The 23,677-nt window shown below is 38.8% G+C and overlaps 1 protein-coding gene across 1 annotated transcript in view; it reads right to left on the bottom strand.

Moving 5' to 3' along the window:
- Positions 1 to 9,728: 9,728 nt before the first annotated feature.
- LMBRD1 (LMBR1 domain containing 1) overlaps positions 9,729 to 23,677 on the bottom strand; it is a 115,069-nt gene continuing 101,120 nt past the window's right edge. Inside the window, exons 15-16 of the mRNA XM_053601517.1 lie at positions 10,360 to 10,451; positions 9,729 to 10,192 (exon numbers count right to left, since the gene is read on the bottom strand). Coding sequence (XP_053457492.1) covers positions 10,079 to 10,192; positions 10,360 to 10,451 — 206 coding nt within the window. The 3' untranslated portion in view covers positions 9,729 to 10,078. The remainder of the gene's footprint in view (positions 10,193 to 10,359; positions 10,452 to 23,677) is intronic.

Raw genomic sequence — 23,677 nt, 5'->3', positions numbered from 1 at the left:
CACACTGTACACAGGTTGTACTGTATTAAATAAATGGAGGAAAATTCGTAGTTTGTACGTGGTTTTGGATTGTATTATGAGATCTCAAGACTGTGTTTTTGGTTTAACTGCTGCCTTGGAAGCTTCTCCATTAGATTTCTAGGGACAGAACGTAGAGCCCGCCGCTAAACTCAAAAAGCCTTCTTGGACCGTGTATTTACAAATGTGTGATGCTATAGGGCAGGGTGTGTGTGATGAACTGGAGTATATATTCCCTACCAAAAAGCATTCAAAATCATTTTATATTTAAAACCTTGTGTTTTCCTAAGTCTGTGTTTGAAGCGTGGCTCTTGGTGATATTGGCTGAGTGCTTACTACGCTCTGGGCGCTGTAAATCCTCAACTGGGTAAATAATGCAAGTCTGTTTTATAGATGAAGAACAGGCTTGCAGTAATAGAAGTAAAATAACTGGGCTAAAATCACACACTCACTAAGCAACCCGGCTTAGATTTCTTTCTTTCTTTTTTTTTTGAGACAGAGTCTTACTGTGTCACCCTGGGTAGAGTGCCGTGGCGTTATAGCTCACAGCAACCTCAAACTCTTGGGCTTAAGCGATTCTCTTGCCTCAGCCTCCCAGTAGCTGAGACTACAGGCGCCTGCTATAACACCCAGCTATTTTTTGGTTGTAGTTGTCATTGTTTGGCGGCCTGGGCTGGATTCGAACCCGCCAGCTCCCCAGTGTCCCAGCTGCTGAGCTACAGGCACCGAGCCCCAGCTTAGATCTTGATGCAGGTATGTCTTGACTTCCTACTTGACAGCGTGGTTGATGGCAGCAGGCTTACCAGAGGTGAAAGAGGAAAAAGCAGCTTTGTGTACTAACCTGCAAGTCCTGACCTCTGGGGTGGCATCAAATGTTTTTTCCTTTGTTGTTGTACCCTGCAATGATGGTATGTGTACAGCTTCATTCATTCCTACAAAAAGTCTTACAAATGTCAGTTTTTGAATTCACAGTGTTCCCATGAGGAATTGAAGAGAAACACTTCACTCTGTGTATTAAACAAGAAAACTACACCTGAGAAGCACAGACTGTCCTGTAGTCTGTTCACACCGACCGGCCAGGAAGCAGCGTGCAGGTGGAAGGAGCCTACGGCCTGAGCTGCATAATTCAATGCTCTGCTGCTGTGCTTGAAAGAACTGGGGCGTTATTCTTGCATTTCATTATTTGGAGTATTGAAATATTGTTTGAAGGAAATAAAATCTCTAAACAACAAGAATGAAGATGTTAATAGTAATGATTTACATTACAAAAAGTGGCTTTTTATAATCTCAAAAATTCTTCCTCTCCAGGGTTCCTTATACGCTCAGCTCTCATAATACAAGTAAATGCTTGTTTTTGACTCATTAGGCATTTCCACTAGAGGTTAAGGGATAAGGGTTTTTTTTTTAATATAAAGTGTTTGGAACCCTGATGATTAAAGAACATTATGAAATAAAGTTATCTTAGAAGTGTCAACAATCATAGCTAATAAATATTTAGACTTTGCCACCTAACAGGTACTCTACCGAGCACTTTTATACTAATTTACTCCCCCTAATTCCACAAAGGGGCTACTTTTATTATCCCAGTTTTATAGATGAGGAAACTGGCAAAGAAAGAAAAATCACTAGTGCTCACCATTGGAAACCGGGGGTCTTGCTTATAATTCTCCTTAACAGAAAACAAAACAACAAAAAAAACTCAACCAAACCAAATAAATAGGACACAAACATGAATTAGAGGTGGAAAGTGACTTAGGGATAAATTATCTCGTCCATCGCTTCTCCTGTCAGGCTCCAGATGAGACAAGGTGGGACAAATGGATCCCTGGTCAAATGAATTTGGAGATCACTAAATCCTGTTCAGACTCACTTGGTCAGTCACAGCTGCTGAATTGTTCGAATTCTTTTACAAGTTCATAGAACCTTTAAACTCAGAATAAATGGTTAGTCTTTAAAAAAACTATGAAACAATATGCTTAGCATTCAAGAAAGCTTCTTTTTCATTAACAGTCCTCCTCCGAATCTTGTATTTATTTTAGCCATCTTTTCTTAGTTTCATCAAACTACTTAAACAATGTGATTAATGGAATAATTCAGCGATTGGTGTTGTATAGCCAGCAGAACAAATCCAGCTAATTTAAAAAAAATAATTTTTTAAGGTTATTAGGGGAAAAATGCGACCAACTCCTTGTGTAGCTCTGCAAAACCTAACACTCTTACTATTTGACCCTTTATAGAAAAATGTTTGCCAACCCCTAAAATAATCAAACACTCCACAATGATTATAAGTTAAAGATGTTTTTTTACTTTCACAACGTCAATATAAAATTGCTTTCTCCCCTCCACTGGTGGAGTAACATTTTCAAAACATTTAAATGGCAAGTTGAATCAAAATGTTTACTGGTATCATAACTAAGTATACTTAGCTTTGGTACATACAAATATAATACTTTGCAAGAAATGGAATTTCTATAGTGATTTAATCTCTATTTCTCATTCTGCTTGGACGGCTGAAAGTTACTGTCAATTTCTGGTCTCCCTTTTTCCCAGGGTTGAGTCTAGTTTGAGTGAACATCTGGTTACTGAGGAGCACGTTTTTGTATTTTGGAAACAGCACTGGCTCTTGCTCTTGGGTGTCACTTGGGCGTCTCACCTCTAAGGCAGCCCGTGGCTCCCTATTCACGCAGCCCGTTCAGGGCTCTCCCCACTGTCACTTCCTCGCCACCGTCTAGCCATTTTCAATGCACTAAACAGAAGCCTGTTTCTTTCTGCTTGGACAATTTACTGCCTGTAATTGTGTTAGCATTTGCTTATCTCAAGAGTCTTGAGTCTTTCCTAAGCTCAAGACGATACTTTCAGTCTCATGGAATGTTCTGTAATACCTTTTTTATAGCATTTGTGACATTATAATTCTCTACTTTTGATTTCATTTGCCCCCTGGCTTCTAAACACCTTTTGAAAATAGGCACCATTTTGTTTTTTCATCCATGTATCTCCATCTTATAGCATTTTCTGACACGTACCAGGCAATCACATATTGAGTCGAGTGGTAGAACCACTAACTCCATTACAGAAAGCTTGAGGACTTGACTGGAGTTGGTCAGCATTTGAGTTACTGTGTACATCAGAAATAAACTTACATTTCTTTTAAATTACTCTTACTGGAAAGAATGGTTTTCCCTTACATCAGTTGAGTTTTGTATGTATAAATATTTATTTACCCCCGAGGCTTTCAAAAATCTTCAAATAAATATAGTAGAAAATGGAATTGGAACTGGTGAGGACAGTAGATATCAAATTTGGTCCTGCTCTTCATTAAATATTGCAATAGGGTATAGAACACAGTCCAGCACATCATAGGTGCTAGAGAGTCACTGAGTGAACTCTGCACAAGAAATCATTTCCTTTAGATACGAATTTTGTTTTTTAATCCAGACACCTTAGTTCTTGACATGGAAATAAGACAGCTCTGAGCATCTTCTCATTTCCCGAATGTTCACTTTGTTACCTGCTCATCTGCTATTAAAAATGTGTGTCTTCTATGGACAAAAGACATTGCTTTATACACATACTTGTCAGAGAACCTGGCCTTGACCTGAGTTCCATCCGGCAGCTTCGGCAAATACATGAGTCTGGGGGGAAATACACGAACTACTTATCTGACCATATAGGCTTAGTTCTCTGTAGAAACACCATCCCTATGTTATAACTTACTATTTGTTTACTGACTGTGTTTTAAAAAGAGTTTTCATATTCCCTGTGAAATCACAGCTGAAGATTTTGGGTGGCTGTACAAGTGCTGCCTGAGAACTTGCTAATCAAGGAAATAAAGTAGCCCTCAATAAAACTTGTATTAAATCAAAATGTGTGGGGAGGAAGAGAGGGTAGGAAAGAGGGGAAGAGAGAGATTTTTCCAGAACCAGGATGTAGCTCAATCTATCCTATATGAACAAATCTAATAAAATGTGTCAGCTGGGATTAAACACAGCTGGGATGTGTATAGACTGTCCAGGGAAGCACAATTCAATCTGGGAAACTTGGCAATCTGGTCACCCAGCAGGGATCCCTGCTGAAGAAGGGGTGTATTTAATAAAGCATCACCACAAGTCCCCAAAATAACGCTCAGAACGATCTATCTCACGTCACTTCTGTTCCCCACTCATCAAGTAACTTTCTGTTTATGCTGTCAGGAGAGGATGTATTATTTGGCGATGTGAGCATTCCAGGTACTAGAACACTTTTTATTGTAACTTCATAAGGTGATTTATTTTATGTGCTTTTATTGTATGACATCAGACACATACAATCTTAGTAGATACTATGTCCAGTTTTTGCCAAGAGCCACTCAGCTACAAATTCCTAGACCAAGTTCTGAAAGGATGGTGACTATTTTAATTATAGAAACACAGTGGCCACCATCCAGTGTTTGGAAAATGTAAAAGCTTAGGTATTAGCTGATTTATGTACAACGCTAATTTATGTCGAAACTTCTTGATACCTGACCAGATTTTCCCTGGAGATTCCAAATTCTGTGTACTTGCACATGCCTCTATTTAACTTTGGCAAACACATTTGTTCATTGTCAGCATTCTTTACATAAGAATTCACGGTGTAAGGTATCCTTCCAAATCTTAGTGTCAGAAAAAAAAATAAGCTACAGGAAAATTGAGTGCTTCAATTTAACAAACGTAAAAACTTGATCTCCCATCATGTTTTTGTGTTGGCTGTCAAGAAATTAAAAATATATTTACATAAAATCACAATTACTTTATCCTCTGATAAAATTTATCCTTTAATATCTGATTTTTAAAATATTTTACTTGTTATAGATTTTTTAATATACTACTATTTCTAAATTTAACCATTTTAAATATTATCTACTTCTTATGATAAAGAAATTTCACTTGAGGTCTTTCTCCTTGTTTCCCCTCACTCCCCCAATCTCCTAACATTTTTATGCAGATTTTGCATCCCTAATCCAGAAATTTAAAATGCTCCAAAATCAAAAATGTTTTTAGAATCAACATGACACTCAAAGGAAATGCTCATCGGAGCAGAGACAATTTTAGATTTTTGAATTAGGGGTTCTCAATGGGTATATATTCTGCAAATATCCTAAAGGCCCAAACACTTAGGTCCGAAGCCTTTGGATAAGGTATACTCAGCTCTATTGATTACATTACCCCTGTAACTTTAGTAAATTCTGAGGGTGGAAAAATGTCTTTTCTCCATCCATTGTAGGATTTGTTTTGGTAACAAAAGACAGGTTAATAGGAGGAAAGCATACAAATGTATTTAATGTTAAGTTTTATGTGACACAGTAACACTTATCAAAAAACAAAGACTCAAAGAAGAGTTAGAGTTGAATTGAACTGAATTGAACAAAGAGTAGTGAAGTATGAAAATGTGACAAGACAAAAAGCCTTGGGACAGGGCACCTAATAGCGGCACAATAATGAGGAAGACAAGGGTTCAACAAAATTTGTTTTGGGGGGGATGCCTAATAATGTTACGGTGGCATGGTGGGTGACTCAAGAGAATCACTGAAATAATTGAAAAGAGCAAATACAATTTAAGCAAGTAAAAGAAAATGTATTAACAACTTGCACAGCAAGCCGGATCCTGTCCTAGTGATGGCAGGCTCCCTGGAAAGTCTAGTTTGGGGTTTTATATACGACTTGGAAGGGTATCAGCCTGCTTCTTGGAAGTCTCCTAGGATCTCAAACTCGTTCTCAAAACAACCCACCTGCTGCGTCTTAATCACCCTCATTTCCATAATAGCCCAGGTTAGCCTCACCCAAACCAATCCAAAATAGCCTGTTTCTCTCATATGCCACTCACGTCTAGCTAACTGCCTAGCAGTAATACCAATGTGACTTTCCTTCTGGAACAGGGAGGACAGCTTCCTTATGGGAGTTTTATCTCTTGCTTTTAGGAAGAAAAAGAAGTCAAAGAGTGCCCTTCTTACACCTGCTGTTTCAAGTGCCTTTAGCTCCAACTAATTGCTATGCCAAAATGGAAGATTTAGGGGTGGTGTATTCTACAGTCCTTCAATATTCACACTCCCTCTAAAAGAGACAGTGTCTCTTGATTTCCTTTCTCTCCTCCTTTTAGCCCTGATAAAATGAGGACATTCACACCCTTTCCCTTTAGGTCTCCTTCCATCGTCCCCTTCAATTTTCCAGCTATTGTAAGTCGTCTTTTTAGATGGAAAAAGTTGATAGGTAAATTCTGTGCTATACCCTGGTTTACTGTGTGTTGTCTATGGAGTCAGCCTATTACTGTAGCGATGCATGTAGCTTTCACTGAAGAGCTGAGTTGCATATTTCAGAAAACATTCTTTCCTGCATTGATTTTTGTCTTCCCGGACTCCTGTGTTTCTTTTGTTTTACAATACGCGTTTTGTCATTCCCTGTGGGACAGCAGTACTGAGCTGGAAGTCAGTCCCACGGCCCTCATTTTATCACAGCCTTGGCTCCATGACTATACGATCAAATCACTTGTTTGAGGTTCACATGGACATGAGGGCCTTGGCCTTTTTAGAAGGTATTACTGTCGATGATCTCTAATTTAGGCATTTTTAGAAGAACTTCACCAGAAATATGTTCTTCATCAGAAGTCATAACAATTAAATCAGCTTCATGAAAACAAAGTTAAACACATTCCACATCACCAGGAGGGCAAAAAATGAAACAAAACAAACAAAAAAAACACTTAGTGTTAGAACAAAGGTAAATTTCTGAACATTTGAAAAAAATCTTTCTAGAATCTAGGAAGAAAAGAAAGCACATTTAAAAAAATAAAACTAGCAAAATAAAGAGAAGTTGTTTGATGAATACAAAACATTCCTAGAAGTAATGAAATATATATGAAGTCTTCAAGAAAAATAGGATAATACTTCTTAACTTCTAAGTAGCAAAATAAATCTCAAAAACAGGCTAAATATACATTCTACTTTAATCAAAATAGTTTATGTAGGCTTGAATCATGTAGACAGGCTTAACGCTTCTTTCTAACAAATTCACCTATCAGCTGAATACCTTCCATGCGTAAGGAGCTATTTTAGGCACCAGTGAGAAAGATAAAAAACCAGATGTGTTCAAGGACTTGTAGTCCAGAGGCAGCACACATAAAGGCAATAAATCACAGTGCAGGGCACCAGGTGAGCAGGGGAGAGCTAGCGCCTAACTCTGCAGTGCAGGGCACCACGTGAGCAGGGAAGAGCTAGCGCCTAACTCTGCAGTGCAGGGCACCAGGTGAGCAGGGAAGAGCTAGCGCCTAACTCTGCAGTGCAGGGCACCAGGTGAGCAGGGGAGAGCTAGCGCCTAACTCTGCAGTGCAGGGCACCAGGTGAGCAGGGGAGAGCTAGCCCCTAACTGTGCAGTGCAGGGCACCACGAGAGCAGGGAAGAGCTAGCGCCTAACTCTGCAGTGCAGGGCACCAGGTGAGCAGGGGAGAGCTAGCGCCTAACTCTGCAGTGCAGGGCACCAGGTGAGCAGGGGAGAGCTAGCGCCTAACTGCAGTGCAGGGCACCACGTGAGCAGGGAAGAGCTAGCGCCTAACTCTGCAGTGCAGGGCACCAGGTGAGCAGGGGAGAGCTAGCCCCTAACTGTGCAGTGCAGGGCACCACGTGAGCAGGGAAGAGCTAGCGCCTAACTCTGCAGTGCAGGGCACCAGGTGAGCAGGGGAGAGCTAGCGCCTAACTCTGCAGTGCAGGGCACCAGGTGAGCAGGGAAGAGCTAGCGCCTAACTCTGCAGTGCAGGGCACCAGGTGAGCAGGGGAGAGCTAGCGCCTAACTTTGCCTGGGGGACTCAGGGGAGGTGGGACCTGCAGGGATAATGCTGACTAAAGCTGAAACCCAAAGGATAAGGATTCTCCTGGGATACAAAAGGAAGGGCCCAGGCAGCACAGGCAGAAGGCATAGTTTAGCAGAATAGCTGTGAGGACTCTTAGCCATGTGAGTAACAGGGAGACATTTGTTAGCTTGGCTCATATAAATGGTGTGGGACTGGCGAAGGATGTTGGAAATCAGATAAGAAATATATCAGAAAAGCCTGGTCTTATATATATCTCTTGAGGACTTATGAATGTCTTTCTAAAATAACTGCAAGTTTTTTAAAGCAAAGAAATGAAATAATCAGATTTGTATTTTCAATGTTGAGAAAAGACTAAAAGAAGTCAGGCCTTGGCAGAAAGCCAAGTAAGAAAGTGCAATAACCAGTGTTTATTAGTCTGCTGTGGCTGCTGTAACAAAATTCTCACAGGTCTGGAGAGTGGAAGTTAAACAGATCAAGGTGCCAGCAGAACTGGCTTCTTTTGCAGCCTCCCTTCCTGGCCTGCAGATCCCGGCCTTCTGTGCCCTCACGCTCTTCCATATATGTCGAGTGTATGTCCATCTCCGATGTCTCTTCCCTTTCTTATAAGGACACAGGTCAAACTAGACTAGGGCTCCACCCAATAGCCTGATTTTACCTTAATTCCTGTTTCAAAAGCCTTGTCGCTGAATACAATCATATTCCTAGGTACTAGCAGTCAGGACTTCAACATAAGAATTTTGGGGGAAAAACAATTCAGTCCATAACACATTAAGTGGTAGTAAGAATAGAAAAGAGAGGGCAACTGGAAAGATACTTAGAGAGTAGAAAGTAATATGACTTGTCTGAAGCATCAAACACTGGGGATGAGGAAATGTACCTGATTTTTGGATTAAGTGATCAGGTCTGTGCTGGTGCCATTGTCATAAAAAAAAAAAAAAAAAATATAAAAGGAGGCTTAGTATACCCTAAAAAAAAAAAAAAAATGAGGATTGCAATTTTCAAAATGTTGCAACTGAAGTGGCAATTTCTAGTTAGTATGTAGATAAAAGTTCAGAGCTTAGGAAAAAATAATATAGGTAGAAGCCGAGAGCATGAGATTGTCCACAAAGAAAACACACAACAGGAAATAGGAGAGGGAGGAAATGAAATCCCGGTGAAGAACCTAAAGGGGGGTGAAGAAGTAGCAGCCAAACACCACAGCTGTGCGGGTAGACCAAGAGAAGCAAGAGTCAGAACAGAGAAAAACAGTATGAAATTTAGGCAGAGAAGAATTAAGTTAAAAATGGTTATTAATTCCTAATTTTTCATGGAAAATTAATGGTATTTTACTTCAAAGATCATGATACGTTCTTTTTTTATGAATTCTAATTTGTTTATGTTAGTTAACATGGATATAATTTGTGATTATTTCCTGCTATCCAGAATGTGTTCAAAATACTGCACGGAAGTTTCAGATCTGTAGAATGAAGAAAATATCTCTAAAGCAAAACATGTATGATACCACATTACCTTAAACTGATCAGTAAACTGACTTTTTTCAGGATTATTCTTGACAATACCATTTCTATTGTAATAGAAATAGTGAGGTCAGCTATAAAATAAACGCTAGCTATAATACATGTGCCTTAAATACTGAGGCGGTGGTAAGGTACCAATGGAGGGATGTTTGAACAATATATAATACATCTTGGAAGGCCGTGGTCTTCGAGCAGTAGGTAACCTGAAATCTTTTCATGAAATTTCCTTGAGTGGCATTAATGACTTTATGCAGAAAACTGAAAACAAGTGGCACACAGGAGTAACATTTATTTTTTCTGCTATATTGTAAATACTTTTTTAGACAATCAGGTATAAATACTTGAAAATTCCACATCACTAAGGAGAACCCAAGGCACAGATACAAGTAATTTATTATCTTTTTTAAAAAGCGAAGAAAAGGGATATTAATTCTGGAAGGGTTTTAATCAATTTAACACTATTATAACATTAGAGAAAAAAATTTTCCACAAACATTCCCTCACAAAGCCGGTAGTTTCATATTTACATAGTATTATTATAGCCATCTTAAATGTTAATCTATAATACAATAATATTACATCAGAAAACATAAAAAATATATTTTTTTAATAGCCATGCTCCCATTTTGATGAAAGCTAGTTAGTTCAACCTAATGTTTAACCCTTTAGAAACGCATTACAGATATTCAGTCAGCTTTATAAAAAACCTTTGAGACAGAAGGTCGTCAAACAGAATAGACAGAGGGCTCATCATCACTTAGGTCTGAATCTTCATCTGCTCCTTCGATGACTGATTTTTTCCCTTTACAACAGGATACAATAAGTCCAATCAAGAATACCTGTAAATTCAAATGAGTCATGTGTCATTTCTCAGATCTAAAACCATTTAGAAATAATGCTGTAAAATTTGATGGCAGTACTGCGACACACATGGACTTCTAAGATACAAGGAATTGATACACTTTATAAACGAAGATCACACCATGCCTGGGACGTACGTACTTACCACCAGAAAGGCCCAGTTACCAAAATAGTAAGCAGCACTAAAAAACCAGAACTTGTGAAGAAACAGGTACGTCCGGGTAACGGTACACTGATCTGTGAAAGCAAACGAAGAACCTCCGGTGAGCTAATTTTTCTTAAAATTGAAGATTAATATTTTATCTAAAAGGTTATTAACCTAAGCTAATGACCAAGATCACACAACCAGAAAGTGTCAGAAATGGGACTGAGATCTATGTCTCTTTCCAAAACCCACTCTTTCAATCACTTTAATATAACCCTAAATTGTGCACTAAAATGATGTATTTTTAAAAAATGAATGCTACTAATGTAATCCAGATCTTAAGTATAAAAAAATTACATTGGTTGGTTCAATTTATTTAAAATTGAAAATGATTTTTCCTTGGAACGCCAGACATATCCTAAAACAAAATAAAGTTTTCCTGATGAACATTAAGAAAAAATAAACAAATAATCAGATGTGGCATTAAGCTGCACTTATAGGGACAGAAAGCTATGTGATACCTTTCTCCACCCACCGTAGGTTTTATATGGCCAACACTCCTATAAGAAAAGATAGGTTAACAGAAAAGCACAACAAATTTGTTTAATTGTATTTTTAAGACAGGAGCCTTAAAAAATGAAGACCCAAGATTCAAGGAAAAACTATCCATTTTTATGTTAGATTCAATTAAGAACAGCCAGCCAGGTAGGAATGCATTTGGACTTAAAGGGTATGACCTAATGCAACAGTGTAGAAATCCAGTAAGGTCTCCATGTGCACATTCTACTTGGTCTCTGTGTGTTATTCCCTCCTTCCAGTAACAGGGCGGGACTCTTCCTGGAATGAGGGTCTTACAACCACCAGACTAAGTAGTTCAGAGAATTACTTTACGGCTAGTTCCTGCACAGAAAGGGCAGGGGAGGCTAGAGGAATATTTGTAGGTCATAAGAATGGTTTTGTGAAGGAAGGGTTCTAGTTTCTGTGACCTGCTTTGGGGAAAGAAATTTGAGCTCTATAGTGTCCTTAGGGGAGAAGGTCAGAAAGACCCTGAGGCCTTTCCAATGTCCTTTAGCTCAAGTACTCAACATGCTAAAGTTCCAAACTCTGAGATACTGTTTCCTGAACGTCAACGCACTCTTCTAAGAAAACAGTTCTCAAGAGAGCTCAAATCTGAGAGTTTCATTATGAGCTTTTTTCTTTTTAAGAAGGCTATTAAATAGGGAGTTACTTCTAAAGAAAGCCCAAAATCGGTATTTACTGATATGCCTCGGTTTGAATTTTAGATAGCATTATAGCTGGAATGAAAAATAAATCATTTATTTTTCTCCTCTGTATAAAATGTAACCCTTAAGGAGAAAGCAGCAGACTGGTTATTTGATAGTTGTGTCAATTCCATACTAGTTTTATCCAAATACATTATTTCCAATAAGTTACAAAGTCATCCATATATATTGATAAACTACATCTAATAAATATTTATTCAAGCCACTCAGGAAGACCCGAGGCAGCAACTACAAGTAACCTTTGAAAAACACAAGGAGAGGACAGGATACCCAAGCAGGTGAAAATCTGCATGTACCTTTTGACTCTTCCTAAAACTCAACTAGCAATAGCCTACTTCTGACGGGAAGTCTTACCAATAACATGTTGTCGACTGACACATATTAGGTTCTGTACATTATATGTAATACATACTGTATTCTTACAATAAGGTAAGCTAGAGAGAAGATGATATTATTAACACAATCATAAAGAAGAGAAAATATATTTCTTATAAGTGGAAGTGGATCACCATAAAGGTCGCCTTTATCTTTACAGTCTTCACACTGGGTAGACTGAGGCTGAGGAGGGAGAAGAGGGGTTGGTCTTGCTGTCTCAGGGATGGAGGAGGTGCAAGTGGGGACAGGAGAGGCTAGTACCTCTGGTGTAATTTTAATTTAGAAAAATACAGTCAGAGGGAACCAACACAGTTCAACCCATGTTGTTAAGGGTCAACTTTATGATGTAACCGAGCAGGTAATAAGAGGTTATGAATATTACAAATTTTAGATGGTCTTTATTCTTTACAAAGAAATTCCTTCTCTTATAAGGCAGTTTCTTTTCAGTCTATTAATTATAAAAGAAATTACGATTTCTACATGTTTTTATCCAAAATGAATATTGGCAAAAAATCCTACATTCAGTTAGGAAACCGGTATCACAAACTATATTGCTGATTAAGCAAATATACTTTCTACTTCTATTTTTATGAGCTCTCTTCTCAGCTCCAATACGTAAGTGTTATTTTCTCTTAAAACATAAAATCGAGTGCTGGCCCCAGCCCTGGTCAAAAACTGCAAAAAAAAAAAAAAAACGCATAAATTGAGCTGAGGGCTCTGCAGCTTATCACATAAGGGACCACATACGCGCATTTGCCTGTCACATGTTTTTCTGAAAAGTAGCACTTAGGTTTTATTTTATCAATACAAACCTGTTATATAAAGCCTTAGATATGCTACACAAAGATTTAGATAATCTAAACATTATCTACTCTAATCCCTTCTACTTCAACATTTACTTCTGAATTGCTCAATACCAAACTGAACAAAGCTGCCTCCTTCTCTGTCAAGAAAACATGCAGTCCTATAGAGAAGAGACCTCTGCCTTTCCTTTCTTTAATTGTTGGGGATTCATTGTGGGTATGAAGAACCAGGTTGCAGTGATTACATTTGTTAGGTGAAGTCCCTCTTATAATTGTGTCCCACCCCCTCCCTCTCTCTGCTCTTCCATTTTCCCACCCCCCTCCCTCTTTCCCTCTCTCCATATGTGCAATTTTTTCCTTTTCGAAGCAAGAACTACTGATCTAATTCTTAGCTATTTTCCCCCAGGGCCTTCCTTCTGCCTGGGCCCAAGAGGCACACAGGGTTGCAGGCCAGGAGATTCTGGGGTTCAGTGGGAGTGCACCAGAGTGGGCTGACTGAGTGCTGTAATCAGCCCCCCAGCCCCCACCCCCATCCGTTCTCACGTCCTATTATATACCCTGTATAATGCACATCTTTTTTATCCCCTTAAAAATTTGGGCAAAAAGTGACATTATACATAGCAAAATATGGTAGAAATCTGAGGGCCAGAAAAGGGATTACAAAACAGAGGTTGATCCGGCAAGAAGCAAGAAAAATCAAATCATTTTCTCCCAGAGGTCTAATAATCCACTCAGTGACATTTTAAATTGGCCTACACTCTGATTCTTTTGCTCACCAACAAAACCATACCTTAAATATATTTTCTATCACTTTATTTTACATTTCAGCATTTTTAAACGTTGTTGACTATGACACAAGCCATCTAAAATAACTTAAAAAGGTACAATCATCATTAGTGTTTTGCTTTATAGTTGAAAAATGATATTAAATTAAAAATTCACATACACAATGAATATGTAATGGCTTTTTAGAGTTATTTTTATATGCACATTAATATGTTTATATAAATGGTATCTGCCCACAGAAAAGCTTTTGTTAATAAGCTCTATGTACATATTCCATTTTCAAGCGGTGAGTCCACACTGAATAAACGGAGGCTGCATCTTTCTTCACCATCTGCCATCCTCCAGCTGCTCACCTGAATCACGGATACCTGCATCTATAGATTTCATTTTACAGTTATCCAACTGAGGAAATCAAAAGCAAGATTTTGAACTTGGTTTGACCTTCAAAGTAAATTTACATTTTTAAAGGTTTCATTTAGGAATTGAACACTCAAGCCAGAAGTGCTTGGGAGACTTTGGGTTGTTGTTCCTTAAAAAGGCGTACTGAATTGAACTAAAGACTAAACTTCTAATTAAACTAGAGATCAAACGTTAACAATGAAAACTAAAAACAGGGATCTCAGCTAATTTTTGTTATAGATGATAAAGTGGCCATACAAAAAAGATCAAAATTAAAAGAGCCAGGAAAGGTCATCCAGAGTACACGAATAAAATTGAAAGACTTTTGAATTCTGCTACTGCTAACCTTCCTCTAGCTCTTATTCCATAAACAGAGAAATAGGAAATGCAACTAAACTACTGTTTATTGTTTATTAGCATTTTTATTTATCTGATAAATTTTATACCACATATTTCTGGATTTTTTAAGACCACTTTTTATGTTAACTGCCACTGAGATAACTGGTTATTAACTATTACAATAGCACCTTTCACTTTAAATATATTTAAAAACCATACAGTGTTGATTGAAGACACAATTGAATCATCATGTTAAACTTTCACTTGAAATCAATTTATAATTACTCTATATTTACACTTTATAAAATGAATCCTTATGTTACACATACTTATATAAAGACAGCAGTTGAGAAAACTCATGCACCATGGAGAACAAATTTAAAGCAAAGTTTGTTTGACTAATGATCAAAAAAGAACAAAAAATAAGATTGACATTTAAAATGTCATTTCATACCTCATGATTGCCGGTGACTCTGCTAACTTCAGTTTACTATTAGGATCTTGCCAGTACTGAGTATTTATAATAAATATAAATTTTAATTGTATACAGGCTAAAGAGCTTGGAGTTTATTGTGATATGATTGGGAATTATTTATCATATGATTTTAAAAGAAAGGGAATAACATTCATGGATTATAGACTGGAGAGGGGCCTGAAAGTAGAAAGAGGTTTATGAAGTTACAATATTTTTCCAAAAAATGAGCTGTAGGAATGAAAAGAAAGGTTGGATTCTAAGAGATTTTCAGAAAGTAAAATCCTCCTTAATCACTGCTACTGTCAGATGGATTTAGAGTAAATGAAATACATACACATAAAAACATTTGAGAAACTAGCAACATACATCCAAATATCTAGGGAGGCTAAAAAAGGGAAAATATGTCAAAAAAAAAAAAAAAACCAAAAAAACAAAACAGTTGCATTTTTATTTTAAAGTTGAATAAATGGCATACAGTTAAATCAGTGTTCGTTAAATCTTACTGGAAAATTTGATGAAAAGTAAAAAGAACTGATGAACATCAAAAATCACAGAAAGGACCAGATGCAGCGGCTCACACCTGCAATCTCAGCACTTTGGGAGGCTAAGACAGGAGGACTGCTTGAGGCCTGGAGTACGACTACCCTGGGCAAAGTATAAGAAGATATAAAAGCGAGACTGAAATCTTCACAAAAATAAAAGAATTAGCCACGTCTGTAATCCTAGCTACTGGGGAGGCTGAGGCGGGAGGACTGTTTGAGCCCAGGAGTTTGAGGTTGTAGCGAGCTATGACTGTACCACTGCACTCCAGCCTAGTTGACGGAGCAAGAACCTGTCTCTTATCAAACAAATGAACAACAACCAAAAAACCACAACAAAAACAAATTCTAAGGACACAGTGACATAGTTTCATTGTATCTTAAGAATATACAAATTTTATCAGGCTAATAAAGATAGCAATTACCACATGTTTTGCAGTAAAGAATAAGTTTTATAGTAACCATTTATAAGAACTTGTATATTTTATGTTGATCTAAAGAATTTCCAAAGTACTACAATATATATGTGTCTTTTAAGAATGTTCCCAATTTCATTTTATTACTAATTGGCCATGCAACACTTCTTAAAAAGGAAGAAAAGGTAAGTATTAGTAGATAATCTGCAGAAATTGTATGATCACAAATTGTTCATCATAAATGATGAACTCTTAAATTATTGAGATTTAGTATCTGCTAGTCTTAGCTGTTCAAATACAAAGGCAGATGTTTTCTAATAATTTATCTTTTTCATAAAGCAGAAGTAGCTTAAAAATATACCAGAAAATATTCAAGTTCAAGACAAAAAATTGAAATTTAGTTCGTAAATCTTCCACTAATATACTGCCAGACTCTGAGGTAAAGTCATATAACTTCTAAGCATCAGTTTCTTTGTAACTGACATACAGAAAATGTTTGCTTGTGGTAGACTGTGATAGGCTACATCAACCTGAGGATTAAATTTAGAGAGAAATCTACACGTAAAAAAGGAAAAGCAACCTTAAGCAATAACCTGTGAGTGACTAAGAAGCTTCACAAAATTACTTAGGTTGGCTTTGGTGCAGACTCTGGAGAACTTAGCAAATAGCTCATTAACTTCACTACACTGTACTGTTCAACCTTTATCAACACAAACTGTCACCTGGAGAAAGAACCTACCTACCAGGCACAATGAACACTATTCAGATGATGGGCATACTAACAGCCATGTTATCCATGCGACAAAAACATCTGTACTCTCCGACCCCCTTAATGTTTTGAAATAAAACTGCCACCACTGCCAAAAAAGCACGTGTATCACCCCTGCCTGCTTCCTCTCTATCTTCCTCTCATACCCTCTTCCAGATTTGTCAGGCAGAGCTCTGGGGATTTCTCTGCTCAGATCTGAAGGCAGTAACAGTACACTGTGGCAGGAGTGCCCAGCAGCATGGTGTTCACCCTGCCCCGGTCCGTCAGTGGTGGTGCCACCCAGGTAGCAGTGGCAGCAACTATGTAACCAGATAGTGGCAGACACCAGTGGCTGTGGGTACCTCCTCCACCCAGGTACAGACTCTGACCTGGTGACAGCAGGAGGTTACCTTGGCAGGGAGAGTAGACACTGGGCTATGGGCATCTGCCCTGCGTGGATGCCCTGGTTGTGGAAGGGGGGCCATGGCACCCACTCATGGAATGAACGAGAGTGCCTAGATTCCCTGTTCACTCCCAGCCCAGCAGGGGTGAAGAAAGGGCAGCAGCAGCAGAGCTGACCCACATGTAGAAACAGCATCCTGGGCCTGCGACTTCAGAATGGTGCCAGCTGCAGTGCCCAGGGTCTGGAAGCCAGCGCAATGCCCCCACACAGTGCCCAGGCAGCTCCCTGTGTCCAGCGGAGGGCTGCCACAGCACAGGGGACCTTTCCAGCTAGGGCTGTCTGTGGGGGTGCTGTGCAGCCCCAGGTTCAGGCACTTTCCCTGGGTATCTTCGAGTTGGACGAATGGGCCACCCCACTTCCCTCTCTTCACTATGGAAGTCTCCCACCACTTCTTTGCTGATTCCCAATGCTATGAGATAGCTGATCTGAAGGTGAATATCTACTAGCAATTTTCAATCCTGTGACAGAAGTGTGTACCGACTGCTTCTAGTCCACCCCTAGGCCAGAATCTTCCTCACTTTAAAATTTCTTCACTTAATTCTCTACCTCAGCCCATAGTAAAAACTGCATCCTCAAAGTTTTAAGATCTGCTCAATCACTCTCTGTAGCCTTATAGACATGACACTTTCTTCAATAATTTTCCAAACTCTTACGTCTCCTCCAATAACCCAGTTTTAATCTTTGGACCTTTGTTTTGTCTTTATATCGTCTATGACTTTCATTATCTTTTGGCTTCAAACAACCTTTTCCTTCACGTCTAAAAAGCAGTAACAACACATTTTTAAAATTTAAAGGACAGATGATATAATCGTGTTACATTTTTTCCTCTCAAAACACAAAAACGTTAAATGTAGAAAAAAAAAAGAAGAAACTTGGAATACAGATATTTGCATTAAAGCCCTAAGTCTCCTAAGTTTCTGTGCAACTTTTAATTGATTTCTTATAATCTTATTTCTTAAATCTGCAAATTAGAGGGAATTAAACTAGATAGCTAGTCTTTCTAAACATTTTTTTCCTGTAACATTCTGGTTCACATTTTTAAAATTGTTTACATTCTATGTGTCTCTTAAATGGCTTTTGTTCTCATTTCTATGACTCTCACACAAAAAATGTGTGTGTGGGAGAAGATTCTCTAACCCCAACCTACACTGTATCATAGATCAATGCTTCCAGAACAATAGGTACCTTAGGTTTTGTGAAAATAGGTCAACTTGTTAGCAAAAGCAAAATGGCTTCGTCAACAAGTTTTATTTATACGGATAAATAAACTTTGAACCTTCTGTTAATGATGGCTTGTTGACTCCAGAACTCAGTAGTTTCTAAAGTAGTATCAATACACTTTTTACTTTATTTTTATCTACCATTGTTAGTTATTCAAAGTAATCTTCACTTTTCCCCTTTGTACTTCCTACATATAATCATAAGCCTGCTTTAGCTTTTAATTTTATCTGATTAGCTGTATGCAATTTATGTAGTTTGGTTTAATAGATAGATCTATTTCTATTGTATCATTTCCTAACTTGATTCAGTGTAACCATCTGTCCTGATAACATCATATCCTCAAGATAAAATCCAACCCTATCTAGATCATTTGGTTACTTTTTAAAAGCTCCCTTACTATATATTATGTTAGCTATTATACTTAATTATAATTAACTTACAAAAATCAAGTTTTGTTTATACAGATCATTCCACTTCTAGTTGCTTTAACATCCAAATAAAGCAACACAAGTTTATTTCAAGAAATGATAAAATAATTTAGCAGGACAACAGAAACAAGATTTTGAGTTAATGGATTTTTTTTTCTTTTAAACTGGGATTCACGAGGGTACAAGATGGGTCACACACTGAGACCCACCATCCTCCCTCCTTCCCTCTGTTAATGGATTTTTAAAGATATTATTTGAGAACACTTGTCTTGATTTATCCCTCACTGTATTTTCCAAATATTCAATGTTCAGATATACCAAATATAACTGTCTTTTTTTTATACCCTTTACCATATTTATGTCTTCATACATTGTTAATGAAGATTTTTTCCTGTGCTTAGAATATCCTCATATTATTTTTGGTTTGTTCATTTATTAATAGATTTAACTTATTCTTTTGGGCCCGACAGAAATGTTATGCTGTCCCCTCACCCCCATGCAGAATAAATCACTGTCCTGTCTGCTTCCAGCAGCATTTTTGTTTATAATTTCATTTTAGCTTGCCCTTTATTTTTCCTCCTATTATTTATTTTCATATCCAGCTCCATTAGGCTGTATGCTTTCTGAGCATAGGGATTATGTAAGTATTTCTTCTGACACTTTCTCTTTCCCAAAATCTAACTGAGTATTGACAGTGTCTTTGGTAATTTTCCATTAAGGCACACTGGTCTTGCATCTTCCTATTTTGACTCAAATATTTATAGTTTCTAAATGTATATGGTCTTCTCAATAATTGTTTTAAACTATTTTATCCACATTTACAAATATGTAAATTTCTATGTATTAATGCTTATTAAGTAGCGATTAAAGAATATAAAAATAGAAAAAGAAATGCCCTTTTGCAGTAATAGCATATAAAATTTAAAACTTAATTTCTACTTTGCTCAGTTGACTCAACATGAACTATGCATTACCTGTCAAGAAAAATTAAGTAATACATGTATTGTCATTTTAAAAGAACTTTATAAAAATAGTAAGATAGGTGTGTTCTTCATAAGATTACCACTATCACTCTATTCTTTAACAGATTATTTTAAACAATGAATGACTTTTAAATCCTAAACATTATAAAAACAATTAGGGCTTTGACTATATCTTGTGCACATTTAATAAATGTCAGACTACCCTATATATACATAAAATCTTGCTTTAAATTCTATGAAATAGAATTTTATAGAAATTCTATAAATTTCTATAAATTTATAGAAAGTGGAGTGGAGACAAGATGGCTGACTGAAGCCAGCTTTCCACAGAGGCTCCCGTCCAGAAGGAGAGTTAAAGGACAAAAATTTAGCAAGTAACCTGGTGAATTTGAGCTGCACGAAGACAGAAGGTTGAAGAACGCACATCAACCCCGCTGAGGTGAGCTGCGACCACAAGGATACACACAAAAGGTACAAAATCCATCACCAAGCGGATGGGAGTCCCCTCCCCCATGAGAATGGCTCGGAGTGCCCCACAAACAAATGGGCAGAGTTCAAAGGTCCTCCCACTATACTCCCCAGGAGAGACCCTCTAAAAACTGGACCTGCCTCCCCTACTAGAGTGCCATGGCGTTCTCCTGCCAGGCATAAAACTGTATAAAACTGTATATATTCTCTACCTGCAACTCTGAGCTCCCAGCATTCCCCTCCACTCTCACTCTGAGGTCTGGAGGCCCGTCCCCCAGGAGTTCAGATTCTTGGGTGATTTCTCGAGGGGTGTGGACAGTGCAGCTGGTCAGTGCTGACACTGGGGCACGGGAGCGAGGAGAGGACGGTAGGCTGAGAGGGAACAACACCAGAGCGGAAGTTCCCTGAGGCACAGAGCAGCAGCCGTCTTTTAGCAGCAATAAAACTGTGTAAAACTGTATATATTCTCTACCTGCAACTATGAGCTCCCAGCACTCCCCTCCACTCTCACTCTGAGGTCTGGAAGCCTGTTCCCCAGGAGTCCAGATTCTTGGGTGATTTTTCGAGGGGTGTGGACAGTGCCTAAACTGCAGCTGGTCAGTGCTGACTCTGGTGCGCAGGAGCGAGGAGAGGATGGTCGGCTGAGAGGGAACCACACCAGAGCAGCAGTTCCCTGAGGCTCGGAGCCATCTTTTAGCAGCAATACGGCTCACTCACGGATATTCTGAAGCCACACTCCCTGTGTCCCTGGGCAACCAGAGATGGCTGGCAACAACCCATGAGTAAAGGATTTCCCTGAGGTGTTACCAACTCACAGACCCGGGAAGCTCCCAGGGCGGGGCTGACCCAGAGGACTGCTTTACTGAGCTTAAGATGCACCTGGTCCTCAGGGGATCATCAGCCTATAGACAAAGGAAGGCAGCAGGACAGAACTGACACGTAACCTAATACAAACCGCAGGAGCAAAGACAGGGCTTTGGAACTCAAAACAGCTTCCCTTCTACAGGGGAATTTAGCAGTTCTGTTCGGTTCTGTCAGTAACATCAATCAGGGATGGGGCTGGACCTGAGTGAACACACCCCAACCTTCACCAAGCACCCGGGGCTGTCAGGCCTTACCTCCTCCTGCTAGATAGAGGCAGAGCGCAGAGGGCTGGCAGATTTCCTTGTGAATCAAGCCAGGTGCAAACACCTGGAGTATCTGTTCACTACAGGCAACTGGGTCAGCCAACTGCAGGGCTATCAGAGACTGGGTGTGACAAAGGTGCAGGGGAAGGAGGCATCAACCTTCCCAGACTGATCCATTTGCTGGGTGGCTCCTCCTGACTCCACGCAGCACTGGTGTAAGCCATATCAGAGTAGTCACCAGACCCCTGTGATCCAGTTGCCAGAGACCTCTTAAACTCTCCCAACCGAGACAGGTGCTGACTGAGACAATTGATTTGGACCTTTTGAACTGAGCCAATCGCCTGAAAACTATTCAGGTGGTACCCTGGGTGTGTGGTTGTAGGAAGGTTTTGATTTTCCTTTTCCAATTGTTTCCTGTGGTGGGCGGGGTGACTTAATTGCTGGTATTTCTCCACAGCTGAGACTTCAACCCAGAGTAACTGTTTCACTAGGGTCAAACAGAAACCAGCTGAAAACAAGACAGAACAACTTAGCCTCACCACACCAAACAGGGCCCCAGTTTCTCAGGCCACAGCACTGTACGGGTCCTCAACAAAGCTCCAGGGGAAAAATCAAAGGGAGTAAAACAATCGTGGGGCGGAATCAGCGGAAAAACTCTGGTAACATGAATAACCAGAATAGATCAACCCCCCCAAGGAAAGATATGGCAGATGTAATTGAAGATCCCATTCATAAACAACTGGCTGAGATGTCAGAAATCAAATTCAGAATTTGGATTGCAAAAAAGATTAATAAAGTGGAGGAAAATTTGGAATTAGAACTTTGAGCAGCAATTCAAAAGTTGAAATTAGGAATTCGAGGAGAAATTCAAAAGTTGTCTCACGAATTTAACGAATTTAAAAACAAAACCACCCAAGACTTAGACACACTTAAGCAAGAATTTGCAGCCCTCAAAGATATGAAAAATACAGTAGAATCCCTCAGTAACAGAGTGGAGCAAGCAGAAGAAAGGATTTCTGACATTGAAGACAAAGCCTTCGAACGCTCCCCAACTCTCAAAGAGGAAGAGAAATGGAGAGCAAACATGGATCAATCTCTCAGAGAGCTCAGGGATAATTCAAAGAAGGCTAATATCCGACTCATGGAATTCCTGAAAGCAATGAAGTGGCCTCGCTAGGCACAGAGGCTCTTCTCCATGAAATTATAAAAGAGAATTTTCCAGACATGCCTAGAGATTCTGAAATTCAGATAGCAGACACCTTCAGAACCCCAGCACGACTCAACCTCAATAAGACACCCCACAGGCATATCATAATTAACTTCACTAAAGTTAATATGAAGGAGAAAATTCTCAAAGCAGCCACACAGAAGAAAGCCATTACCTTCAAAGGGAAGAATATTAGAATGACTGCAGATCTCTCTGCTGAAACTTTTCAAGCCAGAAGAGGGTGGTCATCGACTTTTAATCTCCTAAAGCAAAATAACATTCAACCCCAGATCCTGTATCCAGCTAAACTGAGTTTCATTTATGACGGAGAAATTAAATACTTTAATAACATTCATATGTTGAAGAAATTTGCCATAACCAAACAGCTCTTCAGGATATTCTCAGACTTATCCTCCATAATGACCAGCCCAATCCTCTACCACAAAAGTAAACTCACTCAGAAACTTCGGATCAAACTCCAACTTCCACACTGGCAAAAGGATAAAAATGTCCACTGGACTTCTGAAAAACTCGATACCCAAAATTTTACCAGACTTATCAATATTCTCCATTAATGTGAACGGCTTAAACTGTCCTCTAAAGAGGCATAGGTTAGCTGACTGGATACAAAAACTCAGGCCAGATATTTTGTGCATGTAAGAGTCACATCTTAACTTAAAACACAAATATAGACTCAGGGTAAAAGGATGGTCACATCCATATTCAGGCAAATGGTAATCAGAAAAAAGCAGGCGTTGCAATTTTATTTGCAGATACAATAGGCTTTAAACCAACAAAAGTAAGGAAGGACAAGAATGGTCACTTCATATTTGTTAAAGGTAATACCCAATATGATGAGATTTCAATTATTAATATCTATGCACCCAACCAGAATGCACCTCAATTTATAAAAGAAACAATAACAGACATGAGCAACTTGATTTCCTCCAGCTTCATAATAGTCAGAGATTTCAACACTCCTTTGGCAGTGTTGGATCGATCCTCCAATAAGAAGCTGAGCAAAGAAATTTTAGATTTAAACCTAAGCATCCAATATTTGGATTTAGCAGACACCTACAGAACATTTCATCCCAAAAAACTGAATACACATACTTCTCATCAGCCCACGGAACTTACTCCAAAATTGATCACATCTTAGGTCACAAGTCTAACCTCAGTAAATTTAAAGGAATAGAAATTATTCCTTGCATCTTCTCAGACCACCGTGGAATAAAAGTTGAGCTCAGTAACAACAGGA

The sequence above is a fragment of the Nycticebus coucang genome, chromosome 9 (genome assembly GCF_027406575.1).
Source record: "Nycticebus coucang isolate mNycCou1 chromosome 9, mNycCou1.pri, whole genome shotgun sequence".
In the NCBI taxonomy this organism is placed as follows: Eukaryota; Metazoa; Chordata; class Mammalia; order Primates; family Lorisidae; genus Nycticebus; species Nycticebus coucang.
This window is presented reverse-complemented; position numbering and strand designations above follow the sequence as displayed.